Here is a 24,247-nt window from a genome sequence, read left to right on the forward strand (position 1 = left end):
GGGGGCGGGGCGTCCAGGTAGTGCCTCCTGGGTGCAAAATAATCCCCGAGGCTGCTCAAGACATGCAGAGCTCGGAGCAGAAAGAAGCCCCGCCGGCGACTACTGCACGCGAGGAGGTGGAGAAGGCGCCTCCGAGCTCCGCCCGCTGCCGGGGGCTCAGCGGGCCGGCCGTTGGCCGGGAAAGGGAGCCGCCAGCCCGTGCAAATACCCGAAGGTCTTCGGTGGCTAAAGCAGCAGAAAACTTTATCCGTGGCTCTTCGCCGCCGCCGCCGCCCTTTAAGGTGGTTTGCACGCCTTTGCGCAAAAGCCTCTGCGTTTCGCTCGGCTGAAGAATCCTATTGGGAAAAGGCTCCGGTGGGTTCAGCTTTGGATAAGCTCCGAGAGGGGCGAGCCGTCGTGGATGGACTCCCCCCCCTCCGCCCTGCATCTCCGTCTGTTAAGTTAAAACAAAATATTCGTGTTTAAGATAGCTGCTTAATGAGAATAGAATGCTCTAATTATCGGACGTTGGGCGCCTGTGTGTGGTTTTGGTCGTTCTCTGGCTCTTTTCCTGAAAACAGCCGAGGTGGTGATGATGGGAGACAAATTGAACTCCAGCCTTTCCGAGTTTGAAGAGCAACAATGAAAAGCGAAATGTAATGTAAGTTACAGCAGTGAAACGGTAGCCAAGCATCAATAGAAAAAGTTATTAGGTAGGGCCTTAAGGTTTGGAGGGGAGGGTGGGGTTCACAGAGCTCCTAAAAGGTGAAGTTGAGAGGCAATGTGCAGTTTATAATGCCAAACTGGAGATGAAAAGGGTCAAGGTTTAATAATAATAATAACAATAATAAATAAATAAATTATTGTTTTATTATTATTTATAGCCCACCCATCTGGCTAGGTTTCCCCAGTCACTTGTGGGACAATTCCAGCAGAATATAAAAAAACATAGGTAACATATGTTTAGGTAACAAAATGCAAAATCCAAAGGCTATACCAGGGTGTCCTTTGTGATTGGGGGAGGGGGTTCAGAACAGGAATCCTTACTAGGATAAATTGAATATTGAATTGTTGAAAGCAACACTGTTTAAAAAGTATTTGTAGTACATAGTAGGTTTATGTCCATTAAAATTAAGTCATTTCCCTCTCCTTTTTAGTGCCTTTGATATGTATTCCTAGAGCAGAAGCTAATTTATCTGATAATGTAATACTTGGAGTGTCAAACGAGTAAGTTGGGTACAGGTGTGTTCCTGATGAAAAACCACCTGTTCCTGATGTTGTGCTCTTGACGAATGAGCTAAAACCTGATGGAAGGAGGAAACTCTCTGCTCTGTCCTTCCTAATGGTACTTTAGTGATGTTGTGTGCATGTAGTTAGCTTGATTTTGCTTCAGTTAACAAAAACAGGTTTAGAAATGAGTGCTGGGCATGCCCACTTGGTGACAAGCATCATTTATTATTTGCCTGCCATTTATCCCGAACTTTTAAAGATGGAATTCATTTTTATTCTTGGCTGACTTGGGCACTTCTAGTGAAAAGATGAGATAGAAATGTTGCTAATAAAAAATACCTTGTTTGATTACACACCTGCCCTGTGAGATGGGTTGCGATCATACCTGTTTTGCAGTTTGGGCAAGTAGGCAGCAGGGCTTCTGATCCAGAGTTAGGGATACAGGTATGTAAGCCTTACTTGCACACAAGGAGACTGAGGAAGGGCATACTATTTTTCATTTTTACTGTACTGTTTTATTGTGTTTCATTTTTCATTCTTATTGTATTATTGAGAAGTTTGACACAGAGTTCTAAATCTGGGACAGAAGAAGAGTGGGCTCCTTTAGTTTTTAATTACTAAATAGACCCCCCCCCCCTTTAAGATATCTGTTGGTTACATCTTGTACATTATTTTGCTCACTTTTTTTTGCCATTTTCAGTTTCCAGTGCCTAACCTTCACTAACCTCTTGCCTGAGATGAACAGTAATAGAATGTCAGTGACCTAGCAGCAGGTATCTTTTTTCCCAAGAGTAAAGATTGGCTTACACTTACATTTTCTCACAGTGAAGTTTTAAATGTCCTAAAATATTATTTGTATTTTAACTTGAAGAAAAGTCTAAAAGGTTTTCCAATCTTCAATGCCATTTTGAGAAGGTTTTCCCCCTTTTTCTTACTCGGATCAAAACCCTTTAGCTTGCAGTCCATGATAGGTTTATTTTAGAATAGTTGTACAGTACTCCAATCAGTGCGACAGGACTTAGAATTTGGTTTTATTACTTTTGCAAATGTTGTGGATTGCTTCAGGCATCGGTGACCTTGTGACTGCAGACTCCTCCCCATGGACCAGATGAAACAACCCAGAGCAGGAAAAAAAGGAACCACTGTCCTGCCCTATGATAACATTCAGGGAAAGGTCACATTTAGTCAAGATCTGGATTGAAAGGTGACTAGGCAGAAATACTAATCGTCTTGCTGCTTTTGAAAAACTTACTCTACATCGAAGATAATTTCCTCTGACCCGATCTATTGTAGGGCTTTTTTGCTCCAGGGTGATTTTCTTTTTCTGGTTACCTTAGTTTTTGGCTACAGTGATTTAAGAGTGAAGGGAACTGCTTGCACCATGTCAGAATTCTGGTTAATTTCGGCACCTGGAGATAAGGCAAACCTAATAGCCTGGGACAGGATGAACACAGTGACTGCCAAAGCCAACCTGTCCTGCAACAGCAAGTTCATCATCCCTGACCTCAAGGTAAAGATGGGAGAATGGGGGGGGGGGGGGACTCAGAACAACAACATGAAGAAAGGGGCAGGGATGGGGCGGATTTTTCTTCTTTCGTGACATGGCTCTGTGCTGCGATATTAAAAATGACTATAAAGGGTCAAGCAAAGATTACATACTTTGTTTTTGAGGTGTCTTGAGATCAGGAATGAAAGTGGGAAGCCATTTTTGTAAAAGCTAATCAATGGATTAATTCTTCATTGGGGGGGGGGGAGATTTTAAACTTTCCATCAGAACTGTCATCTCCGGGAAGGCTTGAAAGCCTTTTTGTAAATAATAAAGTTTATGGGCAACGTTTGACTGGTCAAAGCCCTGAGATGAGGAATGTGCAGCCCTCATATATGTTTGCAAAATTGACTTCCATGAGGGTTTACTCCCAGGTAAGTGTTGCAGCACAAACACTTGCATAACAGTAAATGCCGCCAAACTCAGTTGAACTTACTTCCAGTAAGATTGGTTTGCAAAAGGTCTGTTGCAAAAGGTTTCTATACATGTTGAGATTAAGTCCCATTTAATTCAATGGGAGGCTTCTTCTAAGTTAAGCTTGTTAGCTTTTGTTACATTAATATAGCTGAAGCCAGTTTGAATCTCCTGAATGTTTGAGCTCAACTATTTGCTCTTTTAGAAAGAGGATTGTCTATTTTGCAGAAGTATTCAAATATCTATTGATGGTTAAAATTGGCTATGTTCCTGAAAGAGAAGTCTGATCTCACCATTCAATATGAGCTATGACCTTGCTGTCTAGATGGTCTCAAATTCATGTGTGGATTTTTCTGTCAATTGGCAAGCTGTTTTCGTTTGATGAGCATTCATCGATTTTCACTTTCCTTGCAGACGTAGACATATTAGAAGGCTATAATGTAAGCATGCAACTATGACAGAAATGCTTGTTCATATCTTAAAAACAGCTGTTCTGTTTGTAACAGGTATTTTTAATATAAAAAAGAATAGAAATCATCAATTTAATTGAAAGAATTGCTCCCCCACAAGTAGGGATCATTCATCTCTAAGGATGAGAATTCTGACTATAATGCTATACATACTCTCTCACCTTGAAGCAAGTCCCATTGAATTTAGTGGGACTTTCTTCTGAGTAGATATAAGACTTGGCAGTAAAGTCAGTGGCAAAACTTGTACTGACTTTAGTGGCTCAGGGAGACAGTGTTTTACATGATGAGCAAGAAGGTTTTAAGGAACTTAAAAACTGGGAAGAATTCCACTGTGGCTTTTGATCATGAGACTACAGCATAGAATCTTTTCCTGACTTAGAACAGGCTTTTAAAAACTTCTTTAAAAGTAGGTTTTGAACCATTGCAACCCTTTTCCACTGGAGGAAAACGTTCCCTTGAATTTCCCATGAATATACTTATTTGATAGCAAGAAGTTCTCATTTGCTAAAGAAAGGTCACTTTGAAAAATTAAATGTCTGGTAAAAAATGCCCTGCAGCTGGCTAGCTTAAGCTTAATGTGTTTGTACTCCCTTCTCCAGGTGGGGACCCTGGATGCTCTCGTTGGCCTCTCAGATGAGTTGGGGAAACTTGATAGCTTTGCTGAAAGGTAAAATAGAACTTATTTACTACACACAAAGAGCAAATGGGTGTTGTTTTTACAAGACACAGTGTTCCTGTGTCAACCTAACCCAGGCATCTTTAACCTTAGCCTTAGGATTCAGCCAGGGTGAGTAGGTGTGACTTTATTTTCTTTAGAAAAGGATTACCCCTAAATAAGGCTTCGCCCAACAGTTATACAGGAAATGTCAGGGATTAGTGCAGGTGGTGGACTTCACATTGGGAGTAGCTAGGCAAATCCCTGTTAAACCTGGCACTTTCCCTCCTATATTCTGTGTTCTTTGCAGTGGCATGGAACTGGGCCACTTCTGCACAGGCTGGCTCTGGGCAAGGAAACAGCATTTTCCAGCCACATGGGCAGGGAAATCCAGCCAGATGGGTGGGGTATAAATAATAAAGTTGTTGTTGTTGTTGCATTTTGCAATATAAACAGCCCAGTGGTTACAGCAATAATCCTCTTCTTCTTTCACCTTCTATTTTGTTTAAAGACGGTATCCACTGGCAGGTCTTACCTCCCAGAAAACATTCTCACATTCAGACTCTACATGTCTGTAGGGCTGCCACTTCTTGTTGGGCCCTGAAGGGCGGAAATATTTTGTCAACCCAGAACCACAGTAGCATGAACGGGTGTCTTCTACTTTGGCAACAGCCAGTTGCCTAATTCAGTTAGCCAGAACTAAAGCACAGCACTGAGCTGGAGACGGGTAATGTGGCTTGAGTAGGCCTGAGACGGATTGGTGTATTCCAGATACCAAGGTTGGCTTTGCAAGTGAGAAGCCACTAGCCAAATCCAGTTCTTTGGCAGTGTGCGCGCGCGCTGCCTGACCCCTTTCCTCTTTCCAGTTGAAAAGTGTGAAAGGAGGAGTCAAGTAAGCAGGATGAATGAATGGAAAACCCTGACTCTACTTGCTTGCTCCTTTGTGTGTCACTGTTTCCCTTCCCTCTTCTCTCCTTGTTAGTTTATTTAGTGGAAAGTATACTATAGCCTGCAATTTTTCTCCAGGCTTTCAGGCTATCCTGAAGAAGTAATGGAGCATTCGGAGCCTGTTGCTAGGCAACGAGCCCCGATCCCCCCCCCCCCGAGAGGAAGGAGAGCCTCCACACTAGAGAGTGAAGAAAAGAGGCTTTGGTGTGGTCATGGAGCCTTGAGGAGCCACAAAGAAAAAAAAACTTGAGGCACCTTACCCACAGCTGCCACTTTCTCATTGTGGCTCTGTAGCAAAACTATTTTCTGACTGGGATCCTAATACTGTTAGGTGCCAAAATTGGATTACAAATCAACAACATTTAGATGCCTTTTTGAAGGCAATTATTCCAGCAGGTCTTTGGCCTGCTTGCCTTATGATTTTACCATCTCCCATGATGGCAGTTGATCTGAAGCTATGCAAATGAGCCAGGCCATGCATTTACATTTTTGCTTCGCTGAAACACCCTGCTGCCAGAGCTGTTATTGGATCAACACACTGAGAGAGTAAACCTAGCTAGGCAGCAGAAACCTGTCAGCACTGCTTCTGGCCAGGACAGCAGAGAAGGGGCAAGAGTTTTCAGGGTCTATTGTTTCCATGTACTTTTATTACTTATTTACATAGGGAGACTGGGTAATTTTCCATGTCACTATAAAGCAGCATTTGACATTCAGATGCCTTTCTGCCTGGTCATTCTTGATTTATTTCCTTATCAAGTGGCACGTTCCTTTTTAAACCCATTTTAAAAATTGCTGGGGAAAGATGTGGGCGAAAGCCAAGGGTTATGGGACACCTGGCAATCAACATAAATCTTCAGAAGGAAGGCTAAAATGAACTCTTGACCTTGGGGTTCCATTTATTTATTGGAGACCCATTTATTTATTACATTCTGCCTTTCATTCAGAGATCTCGGTATATTTTATTCTAGCTTCAAAATGACCTTGCTGAGGGTTACTGATTGGCCCAAAGTCTCGTTTTGCCCATTGTAAAAACAAAAACACGATAACTAAGGCTGGCAAGAATCTTGTGCACTTCTGGGATTTTTTTCTTTTCTTTTCAAACAAGATGTTCATGCACAGGTACAGAAATACCTGTAGTCTTGACCAGAACAGAAAAAGGTACGTGAGTATAGGGGAGGGACCATGGGCATAGCCAGGATTTATGTTAGAGGGGGCAGGACTTTTGTTGTGGGGGCAGAACTGAGCTATCTGTGACTTGATTGGTCAGTTAAATATTTTTATTTATTTACTTGATGGGGGGGAGCTGCCCCCTGCAGCCCTGGCTAGGCCCATGGCCTAGGGACGGACAAATACAGCTCAGGTGATGATGTTGGGGGCTGGACTGAGGAGGAATGATGGGGGCCGTCCCCTCCCTTCTCCTGAACCTTCCCTAGAACAGGAGGACAGTATAGATTTAGAACAGTGGTTTGCAGAAGGGCATAGTTCAGAGGCTGCAGTGTGGAGAAGCTGGGAAATATTGGGAGAGGAGCAGCAGGAAGAAACACCAGGGAAGAGACAGCGGACAGACTCAGTATCTTTGGAAAGCATTCCTGACCCTCCCAGGACCAGGACCAGGCGAGCATTGAGGGTAGTAGAGCAGAAAGCTCAGAGGCAGAAAGCTCAGATTAGCTGACACATTAGGTGACGTAGAATAGGAGAGATGTAGTGGGGGGGGGGACTTTACTTGGAGCAACACCATTATCTAGGAGAGACTCTCTGTGAATATGTAATAAATTACTTGATAAGAACTTTTATTGTTTATCTGTTTCTTGGCCGCCACTGTGGGAGGGATCAGATTCTCCGAAGCCTGAGAGGTAAATTCTGTCACACTGCACCCACTGGTGGGGATGGCAAGTAGTGAATATTCATAACTGGGGTGGGGACGGGAACAGGAATGTGTGGGAGCCAACATGCCAAACAGCAGAGAAAAATCAAAATCTTTATGACCTGTTTGCATTATAAGGTGCCACCTAGAACTTCTGCTAGAGCACAGGTTACAAGTACAGTGGTACCTCTGGTTACGTACTTAATTCATTCCAGAGATCCGTTCTTAACCTGAAACTGTTCTTAACCTGAAGCACCACTTTAGCTAATGGGGCCTCCCACAGCTGCCGCACCACCGGAGCACGATTTCTGCTCTCATCCTGAAGCAAAGTTCTTAACCCAAGGTACTGTTTCTGGGTTAGCGGAGTCTATAACCTGAAGCGTATGTAACCTGAGGTACCACTGTAACTCAAACTCAAGCCCCAGCTGTGCTTTCCTTATGATCCTGCACTGATGGGACAAGTCAGGCCTTGTATAGTTCTGTGTGCAACTCTACCTACTATGAAAAGGAGCTGAAGAATTGGGTACTTGGAGCCATCTGAGGATATGGACCTGGTGACTGTAAAAACATTCGCTTTGAGCATCCTGCTGTAAGTTTTTTTTTAATAATGTATTTTTTTTAAATAACTTATTTGACTTATCTTAAAGGCTTCTCTCCTTGCCTTTAGTGTAATAAAGAAAATTGCCCAGTATATTGGAGAGGTTATGGAAGACTCAAAAGACAAAGTTCAGGAAAACCTCTTGGCAAATGGAGGTAGGTCCTGCAAAGTATTTAGATGTGGGGTTTTTTGTTTTTTTGTTTAATTGCTGCTGGTTTTCATCCAGTTTCCAATGGGAAAAGCTGGACTTAATACATTCATATGCTTACAAATTGGGTTGCTACTCCAGTTTTAGAAAAGAAGCCTTTCCGATAGTCAGCAGCCTCTGTTTCTGCCGGCATCAGGGAACATCATTTTTACTCCTTGGTGAGATGTAGGTGGTGTGGTTTGGTTTTCTTCCCCCTCTGGTTGCTTGACAAAGGGATCTTGTGACTATCCCATCATGAGTTCAGATTTTCAGAGGTGGCTGTTACTCACTTCCTCCCATCATCTACTTCTTGCTAATGGCATGGAGAAATATGCCATAATCACTCTGCATCAGAAGGGGGGGGGGGGGGACCTCTAATCCACAGGCCAGCCATTAATGCAGTAAAATGAGTGATGTCCGGAATTATCCGGAATTTTGGACTTGTGTGGAGCTTGATATATGGGTACCCTCAAAAAAATTTATAATTTGGCTGTATAATTTGGAACTAATGTGATGTGAATAATGCCAGCCAAGGCCTACCACTGGTCCCATTTTGGTCCATTTTCTCTCTCAAAATCACAGCCACTCATCAACCAGCTGATATCACACTGATGGGAGGGTGACATGAGCTGTTGGCCCGTGGGCTCATTTCTGTGTTGGCTGTACATGCCAGTGCCCTGCAGGGAAAGGGGCACATGCAGCCAGTGCAGCAGGATTTAACCCACGGCTCACGAGTTCAGGGTTAAATCCTGCTCAGTTTGACAGAATCCGTTGCTAATCCCTTACTCATCAGAAAGGGGTTTGGGTTGAATGTTTTTACCCCCACTTCAGAACTTTGAAGTGACAGATCTCCTGACATAATTGCGCTGTCAGGTGATTGCCCACTCTTCAGATTTGGCCTGTGAGACCAATCCTGGGAAGGATCTGGTCTATATAGCCCAGTAGAGCAGGGGTGGGGAACCGATGTGCTTTTATTGTGCTGTATTATACTAGATTATATCTGGCAACTGGCAGCATTTGAGGCTTGATGAGGAAAATCGGCCTGGGTGTGCAATAAACCCCAAAGATGCAGTATTGAGAGCCATGCAATCAGGTAGAAGATCTGCAAGACTCATAACAGGAAGTTAATTGCATCTTATGTGATTTTGGTTGGTGCTTGTGAGCGGAAGCCTTCAATGCCTAATCTATTCAGTTTCCATTTTATTTCGCTTAAAACATTAAAAGGTGCTAAGAAAAAGAAGGAAACAGGGTTGAATTATCTAGGCTTAATAATGCTTAAAGCAGACCTACTGAAATAGTGGTGACTAACTTTAGTCGCATTCAGCGCCATTTTTATAGAAAAAGAGGCACCGGAACTCACTGTGAACACCTTCCCCTTAGAATGGCAATGGTGCCCAACTGAGAGGTGCCAGAACTGAGTTTCGGCTGAAAAAGAAGCCCTGGTTGCATTGGTTTTGATGGATCTAATCTCAGCATGATAGGAATATAGATCCAAGCCAAGATCTTTAGTCTGTTAATAGACGATGGAGCAAGCAGATCTGTCTTCTGTAGCTTCCTTTCCCCACTGGCTAACCAGTTATTTGGTGGGATCAGAAGAAGTACTAATTCCAAAACACTTTCCCCCATCCCAAACAAAAGCTGTTTCTAGGGATCAGGACTGGTGTTGGCACCTGGCATTCTTGGTCACACTGCTGTCTTGTCCCCCCTTAATTTCCCCCCATGGCCTGGCACCCTAAAACAGACTAGATGGTTGGATCAAAAGCACCTTTTAATTTTCCTTGACGACCCTGACCTAACACCCACTTGCCTTCCCACATCACAGTAGGGGAAATTAAGAGAGTGACTAGACCTGGTTGCCTGGTTTTGCTTATAGCATGACTACCATAACCAGGTATGCCTGCCAGGGACCAGTTTGTTCAGGGCCAGCTAAGACCTAGAGTTGCCCCCAAGTGGGATTTCAGCTTTTAAAGACTAGAACATAATCCCACTCTTTTGACATCCATCTTGTTGTCTGCAATAGACTTAATTTTAAATCTAACCTGTCTTTTTCATGTTTAATAATCACAATTACTATATTTCAGGAGCGAAGGCTAAACTGCAATTACTAAAGAGTATGTTGAGCATGGGTGATTGTTGTGTTCTTGCAAGCATGCGCTGGTGTGTTTAATGAAAGAGTTGCCTCCACATCTGGTTGTAGGGGTACAGTGATCAGGTTATGATGGATTTCTCTAGTAACAACCTCGTAGCTCGATCACCATCTCCCTATGACTCAGATAACAGCAGGTTTGACAACCTCCCCTTTCTTTTTACACTTTTCCTGGATATATTTTTCTTTCTTTCCTTCTTAACCACTCGCTGCATGTAAAACAAGAGGATGTAGGGACTACTGGATTGTGTGAAAACTTCCTATGCATGTCTGTTTACAGGGGCGTTGTTAGGGTAGGGCCTGAGCCCCAGGACCTGGATCTTCTAACCCATTAGTCTTCAACTTTTGCAAATCTGGGACCTACCTTTTACTCAAACAATACGTTTCAGGGAACCCCCTCCCAACTTTTTAACCATCTATTTGTATGGTGGCAGTGCTGCTGTTGGGACCCACCTTAGATCACGCCACAACCTGGTAGTGGATCCCAACTCACCAGCTGAAGACCCGATTCCTAGCCTTTCCTGTTCCTGTCCCCACCCCTTTGCTTCGCTTACAAAGTGGGTGTGATGCAAAGCACGGGGCAAACGAGACTCTAGCTGCCACCGTCTTAATTGCCCCAGAGGCAAATTAAGCATTGTCAGAAAGAGTCAGAGTTGGGTTTCCTGCCCCACCTGGAAGTGGGATAAATTTGCATTGCTGCATGAAAATTAGCATATGCAAATTTATGCCATAGGCCTGTGCTCCAAGTCTTTTAGATTCCCAGCAACGCCTCTGTTTGTACTCGTTGGTCCTGTGCTTAAGACTTCAAATGTTTATCCTCCCAAGACTATTTTGTCTTAGCCCGATTTTCCCCGCTCAATAGACTAGTTAATTAGGCAGTCACCACTAACTGGGGGGCCAAACTAGGCATGGCAGTGGCTGCAAGAAATGGCTGTGGGGTGTGTGTGTGTGTGTGTGTGTGTGTGTGTGTGTGCGCGCGCACCTTATCCCCGCCCTGGGTAGCATACAGAGTAGATGTCACAAAAATTTGTGTCTTTTCCTTTTATTGGCTACCATTGGCCCAGGGCAGGCAATGTGGGCCATTGTCATGTGACCTGGGGTAAGTTCAACTTGGTATTACAAGGGGAAGAGGAATTAAATGCGCAGCTGTTGTATTTGATGGCAGCTACACATTTAACATCACGCCTAGTTTGGCCCTGCATTTGTGGCAATAAAATCCAGATAGGAGCTTACCTGGTAGGAGTTTTGCTGTTGACTTTAAAGGGCTATACCACAACTTTGCTCTCAGGGTGTGAGTCCAGGTTCTCTCCACCATCGAATTGCCTCTTGTATTCCTTTTGCATTTTTTTTTAAAAAAAAAACTCCGCTGTGCATCAAATTCATTCCTTGCCTGCAAAAATGGCCAAGGTTGTGTGCTATATTATAGGTGACAGCCAATCAGCACTGTGCAGGGTGAGCATCTCTGGTGAGCATCGTGAGTGCACTTACAGAGCCCAACAAACCCTACTTCTTTTGTATGGGCTGCTGTTTGTTCTCTTATGCTTGTATTGGCCGTCTCATATATACTTTATGGAACTGTGATAAAGATGGCACCTGCTGACTCCAGGACATTCTGCATGCTCTTTCTGTGTGCATGCTATACTTTCCATACCCATGAAACCTAAAACTGTAATGTGACTCTTCCGAAGACGAGAGAAACTCTAGGGAAGGAAATTCAGATCCTCCCAAGGGAACAAGTTTCACGTCATGAAAGAGGAAGCTGCTGAAATGTGCCGACTCTGACTGTTAGAAAGAAATGGCATTCTCGTGGCAGAAGCACAGCCAAAAAACTAGACTTCCGTTAAAGATGTGCTTTTAAAAAAAACATCCTCTCCTAAGATCAGCAGGCTTTATATCAGTTTTGCATTACTTCACTAAGGTGCAAATTTTAGTAAACATGCAAGCCAAGCTCAGCATCAGTGCAGGATATCCAGTTTAAAGTCTGACCCACATTCATGTTGAGTTGGGTGTATGGGACAGGGGGAAGGGAAGATGAGGAGAGTATTACCGGTGGGCATTCAAGCGAGTCAGATAAAAATAAAAAAGCTGAACAGCAATAGACTATTCCCCAACCCCAAGCACTAAGCATAAGTCACAACCAATAGGTGACCATTGGAAGTTTTTCACACCTGAGCCCCATCACATGCCCATTTTTTTCCAGATGCAGTCTAGATTGTTTTTGGGCGAAGGCTGAACATTTTGACAGCAAACAGGAGTGTAAAAAAAGCAGTAAAAACAAAGCATCGGAGAGGTTTCCCATCACACATTATTAGTGCAGTTAGAAGATCAAAACCTGCTTTCCAGTGTACTCTCCCCTGTCAAAAAAACCCCACAATTGCACAAAAAATAGAAAATTGCTTGACAGATTATGTTTCGAGGACTTAATCTCAAAGCAAAGTTTCAAAGGATTAATGAACAGAGGAGTTGTTATATTTTGCTGGGGGGAGGGGAAACACCCCTCAATATCCACATATTTTACTTTTCAAACCAAGTAAGGTTTGAAACAAAAGACCATTCACACAATTGCCTGAATGGTGGTCACATTTAGTTTGGCCCGTAGGCAAGTCTCTTTCGGGAGGGAGTTCCAAAACTCTAGGTGCCACAACTGAAAAGTCCCTACTTCAAGCCTTTGCTGATGGTACCCATTTAGGGTACAATCCATGCTATCACAAGGTCAGCAGCAAAACTCCTATATAATTAAGGTTTAAAGACTTAAGTTCCCTTGGATTGGAAACCATCTGTGATAAGAACACCGCCTTTAGCAGCTGAGGCAGGTGTTACAGGATAGTTATTCTGAGCATTGCTTTTTTAATTCATGCAGAACTTTTATTTGAATAGCTAATCTACACACCGTGTCTGAAAATGATCAAGTGAGTTGAAGATGGATTTTAAAACCATCCACTTTTATATGGTGCCTTGAAAGTATGGAAATGATAGCAAAAGCCAGGTGTCAGATGGAAACTGTTAATATTAGATCAGCCCCTGAATGGAGAACAATGCAGCCTGGTGGTGGTTCTTCTTCTAAACTCATTGGAGTTACTCATATCTTTTCAGTTGACTTGATCAGTTATCTGACGAGGTTTGAGTGGGACATGGCTAAGTATCCTATAAAACAGCCACTGAAGAACATTTCAGAAGCATTAGCAAAGGTAATATGATCTCTTGGAAGAGCACCCTCACAAAAGCTAGTTTTCATGACTTACAATAGATATGATTATTTTCTTATTGGAAGCAGTGAGAGTTTTGTGGATTATTTCTGCAGAAACAAATCTGGGCAACATATACCGGTATATATATATGGGCTATGAGTTTGATATTAAAGCAGGCTATCATACTATATACAGCACAAAATCCAAAGCAATGGCTTTTTCACATGGGCAAATTGCAGGAATCAAATAATCTTTCCCCTGCATGTTTTCTTCCTGAGAGGAGAGAGGGATACTTCCTTCTTAAGACATACATTTGGACCTAAGAAATCTCATAAAATCATGAGTATGTTTTGGGTCTAGGTGGTAGTTTTAAACAAATAGCTGTTTTATTCTGTCATTTGTAAAATTAATAATTATCTGCTCCATAAAGTTTTGAGAATGACTGAAATATTGTTTGAAACACACTTGCCAAGGTGCTGTGTGTGCTGAAAGCTTGATGGTGGAATCTAGCCATATTGGTGAATTTAGCAATAAAATCCACATTTTGTTGTATTATTTTGCATTTGTGGTATGTAAAACTGTTAACATATGCAGAGTCATTTTTGCTCAGTTGGATTTCTCCCCCTCCTTTTATATTTAGCAAATTACACAAATAGAAACAGACATGAAAAACCGAGCAGCTGTGTACAACAACATCAAAGGAAACCTTCAGAATCTGGAAAGGAAAACTGTGTATGTATAGCATTTACATATATATACTTATGCATATGTATAGTGTGTGTGTGTGCATGTGTATGCATGCATGCATGTGTGCACTGCATCTGAATATGTATTGGGCAATATTTACTTGCCATGATGATGCCCCAACATGTCAGTGGATTTAGCCGTACTAGAACATAGCCTTACAGACAGGTGTGGCTCTGACAGTGGATGTGGAGATCACACAGGGTCCCCAGATGTTTAATGGTCTATTGATCCCTGTGCCGCCACTGAGCTCACTTCCCCGCTGCCACCAACCAGTTAAAGGTAAAGGTAAAGGTACCCCTGCCCGTACGGGCCAGTCTTGACAGACTCTGGGGTTGTGCGCCCATCTCACTTAAGAGGCCAGGGGCCAGCGCTGTCCGGAGACACTTCCGGGTCACGTGGCCAGCGTGACAAAGCTGCATCTGGCAAGCCAGAGCCGCACACGGAAACGCCGTTTACCTTCCCGCTGGTAAGCGGTCCCTATTTATCTACTTGCACCCGGAAGTGCTTTCGAACTGCTAGGTTGGCAGGCGCTGGGACCGAGCAGCGGGAGCGCACCCCGCCGCAGGGATTCGAACCGCCAACCTTTAGATCGGCAAGTCCTAGGCGCTGAGGCTTTAACCCACAGCGCCACAAACACTGAGTCCAGACAGTTGTTAAAAGTGAACCAAAAAAACCCCAAGTTTATTTTACAAACATTAACAAGTTTACGGTTTCTCAGATAATATTCCTGTCAGTTTCTTAACTTTAATTTCTTTACCGGCCTATACCTTCCTAATACCTTCTGACTGATTATCTCAACTGTTTGACTGACTCCTCTTAACAAATTCTCTCCCTCTCTCACACCAGACTAGCCCAACCCACAGACTTGACTTATCTGTCTCTTCTAACTCCAGACTGTCTTCTCAACCACCCTAACTATAACTCTCTCCAAAAAACCCTCTGTGCTTAAACCTTATACAGAGTTAACTCTGCCCCCTGGGTTCCCGTTGGTTAGTCATTTTACAATTAGTTAACCCTTTCCTTATGAACCCAGTATGATGTTACACACCTAGGAGGGCAAACGCCACGGTGGGAAAGCAGGATACAAACTGGATAGATAATACATTGTATTGAAATACATTTCAAGGAATGGTGAACAGCAAGAGTACCATATTTTTCGCTCTATAACACGCACCTGACCATAACACGCACATCGTTTTTAGAGGAGGAAAACAAGGGAAAAAACATTCTGAATGAAACAGTGGATGTATCATTTTTGTGCTTCATGCTGTGGCCACAGACATGTGATCTGATGGTGAATTTGGGGTGACCCAATGCAAAGATCCTGAGGATCCATATAGATCCATGCTTTGTAACCATGTTTTTGCACCATTGCAGCCCCAGGCAACAGTGGGTGTGTGATTTTTGGGGGGCAGGCTGTAACCATGGACATGCTATGTGCTCTGATGGTGAATTTGGGCTGACCCAATGCAAAGATCCTGAGGATCCATGTGGATCCACGTTTTGTAACCACGTTTTTGCACCATTGCAACCCCAGGCAACAGTGGGTGTGTGATTTTTTGGGGGGCAGGCTGTAGCCATGGACATGCTATGTGATCTGATGGTGAATTTGGGGTGACCCAATGCAAAGATCCTGAGGATCCATGTAGATCCATGCTTTATAACCACGTTTTTGCACCATTGCAGCCCCAGGCAACAGTGGGTGCGTGATTTTTGGGGGGCAGGCTGTAGCCATGGACATGCTATGTGATCTGATGGTGAATTTGGGGTGACCCAATGCAAAGATCCTGAGGATCCATGTGGATCCATGCTTTTTAGCCACATTTTAAGTGGGGAGGGAAGGAAAAACACAGAACGGACAAGGAGCACGAGAGGGGTGTGCAGAGAAGCAGCTGGCTAAGAATGCAGGAGAGGGGTATAACGGGAGGGAGGAAAGGAAGGCAAAAGTTTTCCCTCACCTACCCACCCAAGCCAGCCAGCTCGCGCACTCTCTCTCTCTCTCTCCCTCCTGCATGTTTTCAGCAGCACTCTGCTTTCCCCTCTGCTTGCCTGGAGGGGAGGGGCTTTCCCTGCTCTTTGTTCTGTTTGAGCAAACACAGCAAGGAAACAGAGAAGGGTGGGCAGTAAGACCCTGAGGCAGAATGCAGGAAAGCAGCCGCTTCCTCTTTTCAGGTTTCCCTTCTCCAAGATGCGCGATTTGATTTTTGCCTGATTTTTTTTGCCATTTGGCTCCAGGGACCACACATTCGCTCAATAACACGCACAGACATTTCCCCTTCCTTTTTAGGAGAAAAAATCTGCGTGTTATAGAGGGAAAAATACGGTAAATGCAAGCTTTGGGGAAGTTGAAGGGAGCCCAATTTTTTCCAAACCTACAAAGCAACCATAATTTGATCTTAAGTTGTGGGGAGGCATGGGGGCACAGTGTGTTCTGAAGTCAGGAAAAGATTTCCTTCCCCAAAACTCAAACCGGTGGCTCCTTTTCTAGTTCTGATACAACGAACACCACTGTCACTCGTAAACATTTGTAAAGAGTGAGCAGTAAATGCACAAATCTCATCATTTTTGGCTTTTGTGTCTTCTCTTAGGGGAAATCTTTTGACACGTACGCTAACAGATATCGTGAACAAAGAAGACTTTGTGTTGAATTCAGAGTATCTCATCACTCTCCTTGTTGTAGTTCCCAAGTAAGATAAATTAAGTCCATCCGCAGCAGGCTCAGTGTCTTAACACTTAGCATGTTTATAGAGAAATTAAAGTACATACGATATTGCATTATCTCAGCAACCCTCGCAAGGAAGGCCACTATGACTGCCATCCTCATTTGGTAGATATGAAGTTGAGAGAAAGTAGAAACTAGCCACCTGGAGAGTACATGACAAAGACATGTTTGAACCAAGGTTGCATGGTTCACTCCTCAGTCTCATAGCCACTGCCCTGAACTAATTCACGTAAGCATTTTGGATGTAAAATGTGAATGCAGCGCGAGAGAGCGAGCCCCTGAGCAGATGGAAACCAGGATTTGTTTGTTTCAATGTTTTAATTCTTGAAGATAAAAGGTGATTGTAGAATTTAAACTCAAAGCAGCAAACATACAATGCTCCCACATGCATGTAAAACAGTGAAGGCGTTGCTAAAAAATGAGAAAGAGAACTGGGTTTTGTCAGTATATCAGCCCGTATTTCCAAACACCTTTACTCAGCGGTTTCATGTAGGTGTTGAAAAGCGGTGGGTGATGGGTGGGCAGATATCAATTGGGAAAAGCCCATGGATGTCACAAGGTCTATTAAATCTGGTATCGCTCAGGCTAAAGGGGCACCTGTGCGAATGGCGATGCCCCATCCCCTAAGACAATAAATGTTGAGGTTTCTAACAGCTTTTCAGACCAACTCCTGTCAGCTTAGGCAGAGATACTGTTTAGGCAGTGGGGTGGACAGCACACCTGCAGAATCCCTAAACAAAATGATACGACCTCTGGACCCTGGAAAAGGAGACAGAATTGTGATGGACTGTGGCAATGCTCCCTTCCTGCTTTTTCCTGCTTATGGCAAAAGCTGAACCTCATTATCCTGATCCTCCCTGGTTTTGGAGATGTAAGCTAGGCCAGTGTGTTCACTGGTTGCTGGTTTCCCATTCATCAGTCTTGCATGAAAGTGTTAACACTCAATGAATTCCAAGCATGCTAACCATAAGGACCCTGTCTTGAATTTGGACCCATTATATAATACTAGGTAAGATACGTAAGGCTTGAGGTTCCAATGTTGTTACTATGAGCAAGGCAGCCAGCCATACAATTTTGTACTAAAAGTCACTTTTTCGTTCATACAGATGCTACCGTATAAAATTTAATCTTTCTCGTTTCAGATCAAGCTATGTACAATGGCAAAAAACCTATGAATCTCTCTCTGATATGGTGGTTCCTCGCTCTACGAAGTAAGTGAGATTTCTGCCTCATTTCTCTGGTCAGCTTTATCTTAAGCCTTCTCCCTCATACCGTAGATTCTGACGTATAAGACGACTTTTTAACCCCGGAAAATCCTCTAAAAAGTCGGGTTGTCTTATATGCCGAGTATGGGTTCGCTGGGCAGCGGCAGTGGGCGACGGGCTCTGCGCTGGGATGAAGCGATGCTAAGGGGGTTTTGCTGGGCAGCTTCCTCCCGGCACGGAGTGGAGCACACTCTGGTCTTGGGAGGGTACTTCCCTGGCACAAACAAAAGAAAAATAGTGAGGGGTTTGTAGATGAGTGACTGTCTTTGGATTTTTCTGGTGGGTGTGTTATTTCTTGTACGTATCCCTTCTCCTGTGGGACGTGGGTTGCGCTGTGGGTTTAACCAGAGCCTAGGGCTTGCCGATTGGAAGGTTGGCGGTTCGAATCCCCGTGACGGGATGAGCTCCCGTTGCTCGGTCCCTGCTCCTGCCAACCAAGCAGTTCGAAAGCACATCAAAGTGCAAGTAGATAAATAGGTACCGCTCTGGCGGGAAGGTAAACAGCGTTTCCGTGTGCTGCTCTGGTTCGCCAGAAGCGGCTTAGTCATGCTGGCCACATGACCCAGAAGCTGCACGCCGGCTCCCTTGGCCAATAAAGTGAGATGAGTGCTGCAACTCCAGAGTCGGTCACGACTGGACCTAATGGTCAGGGGCCCCTTTACCTTTTTATCCCTTCTCCTATAGGCTCTAGGAAACCAGTCAGTAGGAGCCCCTCCCCTACTTGTTTTATTTATCCTGATTTGCTTGTGCTGTGTTTTCACACCTTCTCATTAATCAAATTAATTCACTTCTCCCACTTGGTTCAATGCATTTCTGCATCACTTTCCAAACCACAAAAGTCTGCTGGTGCTTGCTTGGTTGTTTGTTTTTTGAAGTGGGTTTGTTGCGCTAGGGTGGCAGTTTTCTTTAATCCACTTTAAGTAGCCAAACCTAAAGTTCTGGTATACTCGAATCCCTCTGCAAAATGCAGGGACTGGAGGCACCCTCAGTTCACTCGGGAAGATAAGACTGGAATTAGGTGGCAATAGGGCATTGTGCTCTCACCTCCTCCAAGGCCTTTGACAGCTGCTTGTTTTTCTCTTATTAGTGTCCCTTGCTCTAGTGATGCTTTGCTTAATGTGATGCATGTCTGTTTAGTACGCTCCTGATCTCAAGAATGAAAGTTGAAATCGACATATAAATAACATAAAATGTGTGCCCTAATTAAGAGCCAGCTCTGCTCACAATTAGATATTTTTGTTGTTATTGGCTCTTCTGGGTGCCAAGAGTAAAATGGCAGAATAATTTTTTCAACAAAGAAATGAACGTTTTCTTTTTTGCACAGGATGATTACTGAAGATGCAGAGGGAGGACTCTTCACAGTAACACTGTTCCGAAAAGTGATTGATGACTTTAAAGCCAAAGCAAGAGAGAACAAGTACTGACCACTTTTCAATCGTAATGCCATAAGTCAAAATTCTTAGCCTTACTGGACAGAAGCTAGGAACATGCGTGCTTAATAATTACATGAGTCCTTCTGGATTCTTTGCTTAACTAGTTTCAAATCTGTTTAATTGCGTTTTCATAAATGATATTATTTGTATGTAAGTACAAATAATGGTTGGGGGAGAAAAACCTAACTCATTCTAACCAATTATATTTGTATTGCATAAATAGGAAGTTAGTAACAAATGTGTTTAGGCTCACACATGAAAGTGTATTAGCTTGCAATCAAGGAACATTAGGAGCTGTAGCTCTGCAAGGGGGTAAAGATATTGATCAAAAAATTTTCAGCATTTACACAGATTTACGGAATTTCTGGAAAGGCAAGAAATCATGGAGTAAAACTGTTTCTGTATCACTTCCAAGTACTGTACAATCAATGTGTCCTATGGCAATTTACCAGCCGAATTTTATGAGACTGTACAATAAGTGACTCCATTCTAAGTTACATTGGAACCAATGGGGAAAAAATCAGTTGTACCTAACCAGGGTCTTGTCTTGTTAAAAGTACTTTTCGCCCCACTCTTTTGAGCCAAAAATGGCTTCCAGAGCATGCTACAATTAATTAGAACACATTTGCCATCTAAAAAACAGGCCACTAAAGGAAAATCACTTGGAAAGGCAGGGAGGAGGCAGGTTGCTCCTCCTTTGTTCAGAACCAGGGTGCTCTCCACCCTTATCATGCTGTCCTTCCTGAAAGCAGGGGTCAGTTGCCTTTGGTCCCCGATGGCAGAGGCCACTGTGTACTACATTTATTCGTTTCAGTTCTATTTGCAGTGCAATCCTATGTGTGCCTACTCAGAAATAAGTCTCACTGTGTTCCGTGGAGCGTCCTCTATAGTGAAGTGTGTTATAGAATTGTACCTAAAGGATGCAATTAGAACCCCACGTACCTGGCTGTAAGCCCCACTGAATTCAAGGCAAGTTATTTCTGAGTACATGTGGTCAGGAATTTAGTAGAGCGTGACCACTATCTCAACAAACCTCACAGAGCCGTTGTGAAGACAAAGCCATGCTGAGTTTTCTGAAGGTGTCAGTTTCCCCTCTTCTGATGCATCCTTCTTGTGGGTGTACAGACCCATTAGAGCAGAGAAAGAAATGCATGCTAATTGCAAGAGCTCCTGGAAAGCTTTTATGATAGGTCTGACGTGACTTGCCTGCTTAAGAGGACCTGCTGTGCCAACATGGCTTGGCATAGTTTTTTAATTCGTAATTTTTGACACGTTGCACAGCTTAAAAACGCAGGCAAGGCAGGCAAACAGAATGCAGAGGCTTCAGTAAGACAGAGCCTTCTGAATCCCAATCTATTCTCATTTGCTATTTGCTTCAAGGTTCATGGTGCGGGAATTTTATTACGATGAGAAGGAGCTGAAATGTGAAAAGGAAGAAATGAGGAAGTTGGCTTCTGATAAGAAGCAACAGTATGTGAGTACACAAATTAAGTTCATACCCCTGTCTTTTCTCTTAGGTATTGGTTTCTAGGTCGCAGGTTAGAGCAGGTCTAAGTAAGAGAGACAATGATTCAAGAGACCTTCCTTTATTACCCAAGGATGACAACTCTCATGTCAATTGAATACCCTAAGGGTATGGCGGTGGTATTTCCAGTGAAACAATTGTGCAGTTTACTGGATGTCTTTCCACAATATAATGTTTTTGACAGCACATTTCCCACAACTCTCTTGAACTAGTGAAGGAAAAGGAGGGAACCAGAGCATATCTCATCTGTTACTGTCTTAAGCACTGTGTGTGATGTTGGTTCCACAAGCATCACACCTACTTGTTGGCAGTTCCTGTGAATTCACTGGTGATAGATGACACAGTTCCTCCCACCCATCATGACTATGCTGGAGCTGGGCTAAAATTTCTCAGTTTTTTTTTTGTTGTTGTTGAGAAAATGTGAAATTTAGGGTAAAATAAGAACCTGTGCTACTGCTAATCCTGGGCAGATATTTCCTCAGGAGAAATTTGGTGAAATGATTCTTCCCTCTGCTCACAAATAGGCTGAATAATATTGAGAGGCCATTTGTACCCAAGGTCTGACATAGGTTATTTCGTTCCCGTTGGTTGTTGCTGAAAGGCTTCCTAACATTCAAGCATAGGAGCACTTATTTAATTTAAAGCAGGAGCAAGACAAGCGCCTCCATCATGATATTCAATTGATTCAAGGCAGGCACACTTCTCCTTCCTAGAAGTGGAACAAATACCTCCAAGTGAAGCCCTGCTCTTGCAACAATACATGGAGAAGGTTGCTAGCATTCAGAAGCCGTCCAATATATGTTTAAGCCAGGGCAGAGAAATTTGTGGCCCTGCAGTTGTTAAGATGCCAAATCTCATGCCAGTGGACAGGAATGATGGGAGCTTCTAGTTCAACACCTAAAGGCCACAGCCTCCCCACATGTTTTAGGAAGCAAATCCATACCCCCCCCCCAATCATGATAAACTAAATCCATGACAGATTGCTACCATTTAATGGTATTTCACATTCTTCCATTTTACCTGACCTAGTTATAGAACAAGAGCATTTTCAGGGACGAGAGGACTGTCCCCTATTAGGTATATCAATATATTGCATAAAGAACTACAATTTCTATGAACAGTAATGCGGTGACTTAAGCCATACAGATCCCCATAGCAGAGTTTGGTGGGTGTCTTAAAAATATTACAGTGTGTCTCTAAACAAATCTAAGGTGTGCCACTTTTGTTTTTCCTCTCAAAGGGTCCACTATTACGTTGGTTAAAGGTGAACTTCAGTGAATCATTTGTGGCCTGGATTCACATAAAGGCTCTTAGAGTTTTCTCAGAATCTGTCCTCAGGTAGGTTGCACTTGAAAACTTTCTGCATTGAAACAACTAGCGCTCTCAGGGACTCCACCCATAACACAAAAAGGACCACGCATACAAAACTAGAAACAGGTAGCTTGTTCCATAATCAGTAATATTATTTTTATTTATACCCTGCCCATCTGGCTAGGTTGCCCTAGCCAGTAAGAGAAATGTCAACAGAAATAGTGGTAGTAGACCAGATTTGTGGCATCTCTTTTTATTATTATTATTATTATTATTATTATTATTATTATTATTATTATTTATTATTATTATTATTAAAGCCTTCAGATGCCATTGGCTGAAGCCAAGTGAAAACCAGTGGCTCTGGGGAGCCAAGACAGACTTAAGGAACAGAGAGGGAATTGAACACGCAGTCCTTTTATGGAAATATTAACTCCTCGTTTCCCTCCAGGCTTTTAATTTGGAAAGGGTCCCCCCCCCCCATTTATTACTGTTACGCAACAACTGATAACCCTTACTGATCTACTGGTGGATCACTGCATGATTTGCAGTTAGCTAACGTCCCCCACTTTTTAAAATAGTTGTATCAAGTTATCTGCTTGACAGCTTACCACATTACTTTCCATTTATAAAGGTATGGCCTACCAGTGAATTTCCAAGCAATGCTAATTCAGCCCAACAAAAAGTCCACAAAGAGACTGAGAGACGTCCTTAATGCAGTCTTCAAACATCTGGATGAAGTAGCAGCGGCCAGTATAATGGATGTAAGTGTCTACTGAATGAAAAGTGCCATTTTGCTCTGTGAGCAAATCCCCAAAATAGGGTGTGTGTGTGTGTTAGACTAGTTGCCCCTCAGGCCTTTCCAACTAGCAGTATAATCTTACTCTCACCTAACCCCTAATGTACCTACCGAGGCAGTTTGGCACTAGTTACATTGTTGAATCTTTTTCCTCAGACTTCTATGGACATTCCTGGCTTGCAACTAGGCAATCAAGACTACTATCCTTACGTCTACTTCAAGATTGACCTCAGTATTCTTGAGTGCAGCTAATAATTGCCTGACTTGGGAGCAACATTTGTCCTCTAGCATTTTAGGATTCGGTGAAACTTATGTGGCAAACACCTCTACTCCAAGTTCTGAGGGGACCGTGTGATAGGCGCCTTTTTCATGCAGGAGGATTAAATAACTGTAAGCAAGTATTCACTTGTAGTTCCCAGGCTTTGCCTGCTTTTACAGATACAGTAATTTTCCCCTCTTCCATTTTGAAAGTATTAAGATTCTGGAGCCTCTTCTGATCATGTTAGAAAACATGCTTCACAAGGCAGTTGTGTTACAGTTGTATTTATTCTTCTTTTTTTGTAAATTAAAGTTCTGAACCAGGATTTTAAATAAAAATCAAGCATTATCCGATGGTTAAGATGATAAAAGTACTCCTTAAATCTGTAACATTTGGAATCAGTCAAAGGTACAAACTCTTGCATGAAAGTAAATCAGTAGATCAGATTCTTAATTTTGGGGATGGTGAGCTGTTTCAATGTAGGACTTGCAATAAATAAGATACTTAATCCCTCCACTAATCTAATGTGTGGTGAAAAGGAGAAACTTGGCTGGCAATAGATTAATAAAATACAGTGCTGGAAAATCTAATCCATTTTGACAGTTTGGTGGAAGTAGTTTCTCTGACAAGGGCAGAGTATATGTGTCCCCTCTTACAGCCAAGTTCAAGATTAATCCCTAAATCGAAGTAAATTTGTAACACATATTATAGCAAACTTCTCAAAGGGTAATTTGCAGAAATAATACACAAAAGAGATAGCTCTCTATAGAAAGGCTGTCAAGAATTTCTTACCGGGAAGTTCTCTACTTCTTGCGGAAGAAAACATTGGTCTAATACTGGAAACCTAGATTCCTTTGCACAACCCCTCTGGGGGGGGGGGGGGGAGCCAAACACTGTACATGAAATCAACCTGGATTACCTGGTTCTGTATCAGACAATAGGAACGATGTATTAGGAAACC

At 43.1% G+C, this 24,247-nt stretch overlaps 1 protein-coding gene across 5 annotated transcripts; it reads left to right on the forward strand.

The window, feature by feature from the left end:
- Positions 1-24,162, forward strand: ATP6V1C2 (ATPase H+ transporting V1 subunit C2). 5 transcript variants are annotated; one of them, XM_083730682.1, is made up of 15 exons: positions 31-640; positions 2,275-2,413; positions 2,547-2,719; positions 4,239-4,306; positions 7,774-7,859; positions 9,973-10,002; positions 13,131-13,225; positions 13,866-13,957; positions 16,561-16,659; positions 17,837-17,905; positions 19,284-19,376; positions 20,773-20,866; positions 22,158-22,255; positions 22,863-22,992; positions 23,184-24,162. In XM_083730682.1, exons 3-15 carry the CDS (start codon positions 2,591-2,593, stop codon positions 23,277-23,279), a joined length of 1,179 nt encoding a protein of 392 aa, XP_083586808.1. In that variant the 5' UTR covers positions 31-640; positions 2,275-2,413; positions 2,547-2,590; the 3' UTR covers positions 23,280-24,162. The 5 variants fall into 5 exon arrangements, with proteins under 5 accessions (XP_083586810.1, XP_083586808.1, XP_083586807.1 ...); XM_083730681.1 differs by lacking the exon at positions 2,275-2,413; XM_083730685.1 differs by lacking the exon at positions 9,973-10,002 and having other exon boundaries at positions 34-640.
- Positions 24,163-24,247: the final 85 nt, after the last annotated feature.

This window comes from Podarcis gaigeae, assembly GCF_964106915.1.
Source record: "Podarcis gaigeae genome assembly, chromosome: 3".
Taxonomy (NCBI): domain Eukaryota; kingdom Metazoa; phylum Chordata; class Lepidosauria; order Squamata; family Lacertidae; genus Podarcis; species Podarcis gaigeae.

Coding starts and splice junctions, on each gene's coding strand:
- ATP6V1C2 (XM_083730682.1), top strand. CDS start 2,591: ATGTCAGAATTCTGGTTAATTTCGGCACCTGGAGATAAGGCAAACCTA. Junction 4,307..7,773: donor CTTGATAGCTTTGCTGAAAG/GTAAAATAGAAC, acceptor CCTTGCCTTTAG/TGTAATAAAGAAAATTGCCC. Junction 7,860..9,972: donor AAACCTCTTGGCAAATGGAG/GTAGGTCCTGCA, acceptor ACTATATTTCAG/GAGCGAAGGCTAAACTGCAA.